General features: G+C 30.0%; 1 protein-coding gene across 1 annotated transcript; it reads right to left on the bottom strand.

Annotated features, from left to right (window-relative positions):
* Positions 1–412: 412 nt before the first annotated feature.
* On the bottom strand, positions 413–5634 carry LOC107859292 (U-box domain-containing protein 7). Its single transcript, XM_016704257.2, has 2 exons — positions 4836–5634; positions 413–1332 (listed from the first exon to the last, which is right to left on the bottom strand). Exons 1-2 carry the CDS (start codon positions 5297–5299, stop codon positions 480–482), a joined length of 1317 nt encoding a protein of 438 aa, XP_016559743.1. The 5' UTR covers positions 5300–5634; the 3' UTR covers positions 413–479.
* Between the last annotated feature and the right edge of the window lie 1596 nt (positions 5635–7230).

Raw genomic sequence — 7230 nt, 5'->3', positions numbered from 1 at the left:
ATCATCCCACATATGATTTGACTTTGAACAAACATATCTCCCAATATATAAAGAGTTAGAAGTTGTACTACTACATATCAAATTAAAGGTCTTCGAGTATAGTTTTCAACGCATCAAAATGTTGGTCATTTAAACTCTTCTACAAAGAGTTATAAGCATTCTGTTTTACCAAAAGGTCAGTGTGTAGTGCATTGGATCGAGATGCGCTGTATATAGCATATTGAGGTCCACATATCTGGCAAATTTTGGCCCAAATCTCGAAATAGAAATGATTAAAGTTCAAATCATGTATTTGTCTCTCCTTTCTCATATTGAAACTAGTCATCAGACTATTGTTGTAGGGTTTTTCTGTCACTCTTTGTTCTTCCTGAGAATAAATATTTTCATATGATACAAAGAAATGAACAGTTCATGTAGAACATTGCACAAGCAGTGCAAGATGATGTTAATTTCATCAAATGCTTAAAAGATCAATACTCTTAGTAAGGCAAACTCTTAGAACTTGAGCTAACAACTAAGGACTTAAGCCTGGAAGAATCACTACCCCCATTGGCTCGACTAGTAATGGTTTCCATATTCTTGTAAAGGCTTTGTTTCACAATTTTCTTCATTAGTTTCTTGCTTTCATCAACAGCTCTTGGACTCATTGGTGATGAATCAATTGGCACCCTTCCTACTTGTGGCCCTGAATGAGGCCCCATTTTGCTCTGCCTCTCATCCTTAAACCATTGTAACAGCTTCAACGCTCTTTTTTGCGCCAACGAACTACCCAACAATGCCACTTCAAGAAGTACTGGAACAATACCAGCCTTAGCCATTTTCTCCCTTTGAATTGAACTTTGGTGAGCCAAAATCATCAAAATGTATACCGATAACTCTTGACATTTCGGCTTTTCTTCCCATGTCATTATCTCCATTAAGCTCTCGGGCACCATCGGGTTTTCCTCCATCGCCTTTTTCCCCATTAGGGTGACCACAAGATTCCCCAATGTGGCTAGTGCTTTCTCTGATGCTTCCTTCAATGAAGACAGCCTCAATAGAGTGGTCACTGTTCCACTAGTTGCCAAACTAGCAGAATTTTCCAACACAGATGATATGTTGTACAATGTCCCTAGACATGTACATTTGGTCTCAACACTTGAATTTGATGAATCAAGAATGCTGACTACAAATGGAATAATTCTGGAAGAATCCATATTGTATGGTGTATTGGCTAATGATGATATAGACAAGATCAATTCTGCAAATTCTTGCCTTGTGTTTCCATCTAAGTTGTCTGTTTTTTGGGGTAATTTTGATAAGATTCCTGCTTCTACCATCAGAGCCTTGTTACTGAAAAAGGGAACCAAGAAAATAGAACAATCTTAAACAAATGAATTACTATGTTACAACAAGAATCCATTAACATGGCAAAAATAAAAAGAATTATAAACTAAACTAGCTATAGGGACCCAATTTTATGACTTCCCTTGGTTGTAGCTTATATTTAATTTATCAGTCAACAACTTGGAAAATGATTAAAAAATTGGTTAGCAATTAAAGTTGGGTTGGGGAGCTCCCAATCATGTAGGGGTCCTCAAAATAAATAACCAGAGAAATTTTAAAAATTTAAAATTATTGAGAGTGAGAAGTCAATAAGATTCTGCTAACCAGATCAGTGCTAGGAACTGAAAGTCAACAAAGTTGATTTTTTCCTATTTCTAAATTAATACGTGATTCACTACACTTTGATCACATTCATAGGCTGATAAATATTAACATAAGGTAGAATAATAGTATGTCCATAATATTAAAAATCATTCTTCGAATTAACCCATAAATTACTTTTTTACTCTCATAAGAGAAAAAATTGGCATCTATATAAACTTTTTACATGCAATGCAATTAATCCAAGTAGATGTGTTATAAGATGAGGTGAAAGCAACAATACGCTATGATCATAGAGTGGATTCAAGCCACTTCATAATTACCATAAGAATATGGTCATACCACATACTCAAAAGTCTTTTTCGGATAAAATAAAATGTTATGGCTAGAAAGTCAAGTTGTCTCAACTAACTTATCCTTGCAATTTTAAGGCTTTCAAAATAATACTACGGCTTATAAAGTCGAGCTGATTCAAGAAAAAGAAAAATGAAAATAATGTCAAGTTGATAAAATCCATTTGCTAGTTGCTTTCCTAGTCATAAGGTAAGACAATTTTCGAACTGTGAGTCTGTGACAAGCAAAAACACAAGTTGTGTTTTAGGAGAAGCAATATAAGCAATTGCTTTTCAAAAATAAAAAATACTATACTAAAAAATAAGAGAAGACAGACAAAGTTAAAGAATCAACTCTTGACGCAATTGAGTAAAAGTTTTCTTTTTGCCGGAAAATAGCATACACGTGACACCATTTGGTTAGGATAAAGTTTAAGAAAAGAAGAATTTTGAAATTTGTAAATTAAAATAGATTTACACTTTTGTATTTATAAATTATTTTATCAAGATTAAAAGCAAAAAATTTAAGTTAAGTTCTTTCTAGTTATAAAAAATGATAATTTTTTTAGATCACATTAGTGCGCTGACAGTGGAATGGAAGATTAATCTCACGACTGTCGGCTGTAGGGATACCTCGGGAAACCAAAAAAAAAAAATAGTCCCACGTAAACGAGGGAATATTAGATGAATGTTTAAAACTCATCGTACATTTGATTTTACAATACTTTAGTCTAAATTTAATCCTACTTTTTGCTCAACATAATATCCTGAAGAAACAAAATGAAATTTTAAAAATTCAAAGCATTACAAGATCTAATTGAACTTTTTTTTAAAAAATTCCTTTTTGTATTAATGCTACTAGGGGTATTAAAATTTCATGGCTGTCAATTATGAGTTTAAGTTTTGTTTTGTACAAAATATTACACTATTAGGTAAACTTAATCCGCTATCATATGTTATTCAATATTTTTTACATAAAAGCTAAAAAAAATTAAATAATAAATTAAATTTATCTGATAATATAAAACATTTTATACATTAACGGTGTGTAAAAAAATAAATTCTTCAATTTTAGGAGGTATGTATTCCCTCCGTTTCATATTAGTTGATTCTTATTGACTATGCACATCCATTAAAAAATATTAATTAAGAATTTATTTTATTAAATTAATCTTATTAATTATGCTTTGAAAATATAAATTTAAATAAATATATTTTATTTTATTATTTAATATTAAAAATAATATTAAAAAACATAATAAAATTTTCTTTATTTCAATAAGAAAATAATTAAATTAAAATAAATATTTTAAAAAAAAGTCAGCTAAAACGAAACGGCGGGAGTACTGCAGGTCATGAACATCTTGGGTACTTAAAAAAGATATTCCCAAGAGCAAACGTCACGTGCCACACAGTGGGTTTTAAGTGTGAAAATTGGCCACGGAAAGTGGCCTCTGGGCTCCATGTTCTGATACATTCCCTTTATGTAGCTAGTTAAATATCCAATTAAAAGCCGACACATCATTTCACCGCACTATCAGTCCACTAGCCTATGGGATTAACTTGTACTGCGACGGAAACCCCTTATGTAAAACTATTCACTCCCTAAGATTTATTAAATTTTGACATATATATTAAAAAAAAAGCATTAAAAATATAAATTTAATATAATTTTTTATTTTTATTCCCTCAAAAAATTGATCTTATAGTACCTTTTCAAAAATTAATTGATTGTCAAATACAAATTTGAAAAAAAATTTAATGATTCACTTATTTTAAAAGTGAAATAAATACCCCAATAATTCACTTATTTCGAAATAGAAGGAGTAATAAATTACTCAATAAAATCACTATCAAAATTTGAACTCAACCCAAAAATTTCAGCTTACCAATTTTTATTTTTATTTTTTAAATTTAATATATTTTTAGAGCCTTTTGTACGCATCTCAATTAGATTACCAGATAAAATTCATCTAGTGACTCTGTTGTTCAAATTAACTAACCTTATTGATCTTCATGATTGTAATTCATGGTTTATTTTGGTTATAAAAAATTGTAAGAAAGGTCATCATGATACAGAAAATACGTCATTTTCTGCTCTAGAATGAATAATGCAATTTAAATTATAAAATCATTTACCGAATTCACGAATATGGGATAAAATGTAGGGAAATAATCACTGAAAATCCACTTTTAGTAATTGTTCCTTCTACGTGATAAAAGAAAATCTCACATTAAAATAAAATGACAAATCATTATAAATTCATGATTCGTGTTCTTATCGACTTTTAATAATTTATACTGTAGTCCCTCCATTTCATAATAAATGAATTGTTAAATTTTGACACACATATTAAGAAAAAAATATTAAAGACACAAATTTAACTCAATTTTCCATTTTGACCCTCCAAAAAAAAAGTTGAACTTGTAATATCTTTTCAAAAGTTAATTGGTTGTCAAATCATAATGTCAAATTTAAAAAGAAATTCAATGATTTACTTATTTTAAAATATCAATAAATACCCCAACAATTCACTTATTCCAAAAAGAAGGGAGCAACACTATTAAGTCTTTTTGTTTTTTGGTGAATAGTACTAAGTCTACAACATCAAAACCAGCACTTAAACTCGATTATAATTGTTAGCCAAAGCTAAATTGATAAAAAAAAACCAATCTAACATGAAAGATTTTTAACTCCTATCCTTGCTATCCATTTAATTTATTTATCTTACTTCTTTTAATCCATTTTAAAAATGGCATTTATCTTGCTTCTTTTAATCCATTTTAAAAATGGCATTTTTTTTGAGTCAAAGCAGACAAATAAATTAAAACGAAAATAAAAAATATTTGACTTACGTGAAAGAGCCATTGCCAAGCTGAATCAATGCTTGCACCGCCTGATGAGAACCAGCAACCATGGCGACAAGCGGCGGAATAACGCCGAGCTCCGCCATCAATTTCCTTCTCTTCAAATCCTCTTTAGCCAACTTCTTTATCTCTTTAACAGCCACCTCTTTTTCATCCAAGCTCCCAAAGTGAAGTTTCTTCACTGATTTTTGTAAAACCATCATCCACCCATTATCTTTATTATCACCTTCTTTTCCCATTTCACCCAGCTTTTCCACCTTTTCACTTTCTTCAATAACAACGGTCAAAGTACTTTCTGAATTATTGATTTGATGATCAGACGGATGAAATAATAATGGCTTATTGCTAGGTTTTGCCCTAAGCTGAAGGAACCGCCGGACTTTTGTGAAGAACCTTAGCTTTATGTAAGTCAAATCAAAATTACTACTAGAAGTAGTACTAGTATTAGGCATGTTAATGAAGGGGACATATACTATTTTTGTAGGGGCCGGTGGTGGGGGTTAGGGTGGTGAAATTGAGAGAGGTTTTAATTAATTAAATTAAGTGTAAGCGTTTAATTTATGTGTTGATTGACTTTTGGTGAAAGAAAAGGATTAGTATTTGTATTGGAAAAGGAAGGAGACAAAGAGAGAAGATCAAGACTTTGCGGAAAGAAAAAAAACAAACAAGAAGAGCAGAGAGCACATGCAGGCGTCAGTTACATAGGAAGAGGAGGAGGATGAGAGAAATACGTGAAGTTCCTCCACCTTTCTTATAAACAACTGTTACATGACCAAACATGTTACTCACAATTCCACATTGACCCTTGTGCTTTCTTGTATTTCCGGCCAGCTCCCCTACTGTAGTCTTCAATTATTATTATTATTATTATTATTATTATTATTATTATTATTATTATTATTTCTTGAATTCCAATCGGATGAGTACTTTGTGCGTACCGTAAAATTTCCATATGATGTTGTATTTGGTCATAAATATAAATTAAAGTTGTACGTGACAGAAATAGAAGTAACAAAAGTAAAAAACAAGCTTTAATTTTTCAAAAATAATTTTTCACTAAAGTGATGAAAATTTTTTTTTGTCAAAACATCACTATTTTTACTTTTTTTATTAAAATAAAATAATTTTTTTTAAAAAAAATAAAAAATTCCATGGCCTTGCCTACTTAAAAAGCGTTCCATTAGTTTCATAACAAGAGGTGTTTTTAAAAAATAAAAAGTATTTTTACTAATTTACTTTTAATCAATATTTTAGTTTTCTAATAATTTTTTGAATTATATGTAAAATTTTATTTTATTTAAATAAGGGTAAAATCAGATGAGAAAAGTTAACATCTTATTAATTGAATGAAAGACTATTTATTTTAAAATAAAATGAAAAAAAATAAAATACCACTTATGTTGAATGGGGTCGGAAAGAGTATTTTTTTTTTTTTGGTCAGAATTGTTACTGAAAAATAATTATGTTTAGCTAATCAATTTAAAAAGTAAGTTATTAAAACTAAAGCCATAATTTATATTTGACTCAAATTCTATAGGTACTTCTGAGGGGGGGAGTGAATTTTTTTAAACTTTTGCTACTATTTAAATACAATTAATTTTTTAAAATAAGCATCTTCAAAAAATACTTTTGACTGGCTACTCCTAAATCAGTCAGGTTGACAAATATGTGATGCATCAAGTATTTCGAGTCCAAATCAAAAAGAATTATTGATATACAGTCCTATTTTAATTTCTCTAGAAAGCTTGAATAAGAAAATTGCATTCGTTAGTAGGGGTTAATATATAGGCCCATCTCATATTTAGGTACCTCATTTGATTTCTCAAAACTTGAAGGGTCTATATGAAAATTCTTGAAAGTCTCGCCTCCAATAAAGAACAAGAAATGCATTACTATGGTTTTTAAGATCTTATTTTACTCTAAAAGGGCGATTGAGAAACAAACTTAGTGATGGATGACCTGAATATCCACAAGTTTGGACAACTTTTTTTCTCTACAGTGAAGTATGATGATACGTCAAAAGTTATAACAAGAATTTGCTAACAAGTCAAATATCAAAAAGGGTCAAATGAAGGCTCCTAACAAGAATGTTAGTGAAGGGACCTAATCAATCTTATATGGACCTTGAGAAAAATATGGATTTACGCCTAACAGTTGTAAAATTTTGGGAGTCTCTTTTGCAACTTAATTATAACCATTGTCACATTTTAATTGCATGCTATGATGCTAATTACTTTGAACTTTATTTATCAGTGCAATGCTTTACTATGTATTATTTCATTTCAAGAACTGTCCACAAGGGTTGTTTCACAGATCATATCGATTTTGCATTTAGATCCATATTGATTTTGATGCAAGTCATTAATTGTTTGACGTGGGAGTG

The sequence above is a fragment of the Capsicum annuum genome, chromosome 2, assembly GCF_002878395.1.
Source record: "Capsicum annuum cultivar UCD-10X-F1 chromosome 2, UCD10Xv1.1, whole genome shotgun sequence".
Taxonomy (NCBI): Eukaryota; Viridiplantae; Streptophyta; class Magnoliopsida; order Solanales; family Solanaceae; genus Capsicum; species Capsicum annuum.
This window is presented reverse-complemented; position numbering and strand designations above follow the sequence as displayed.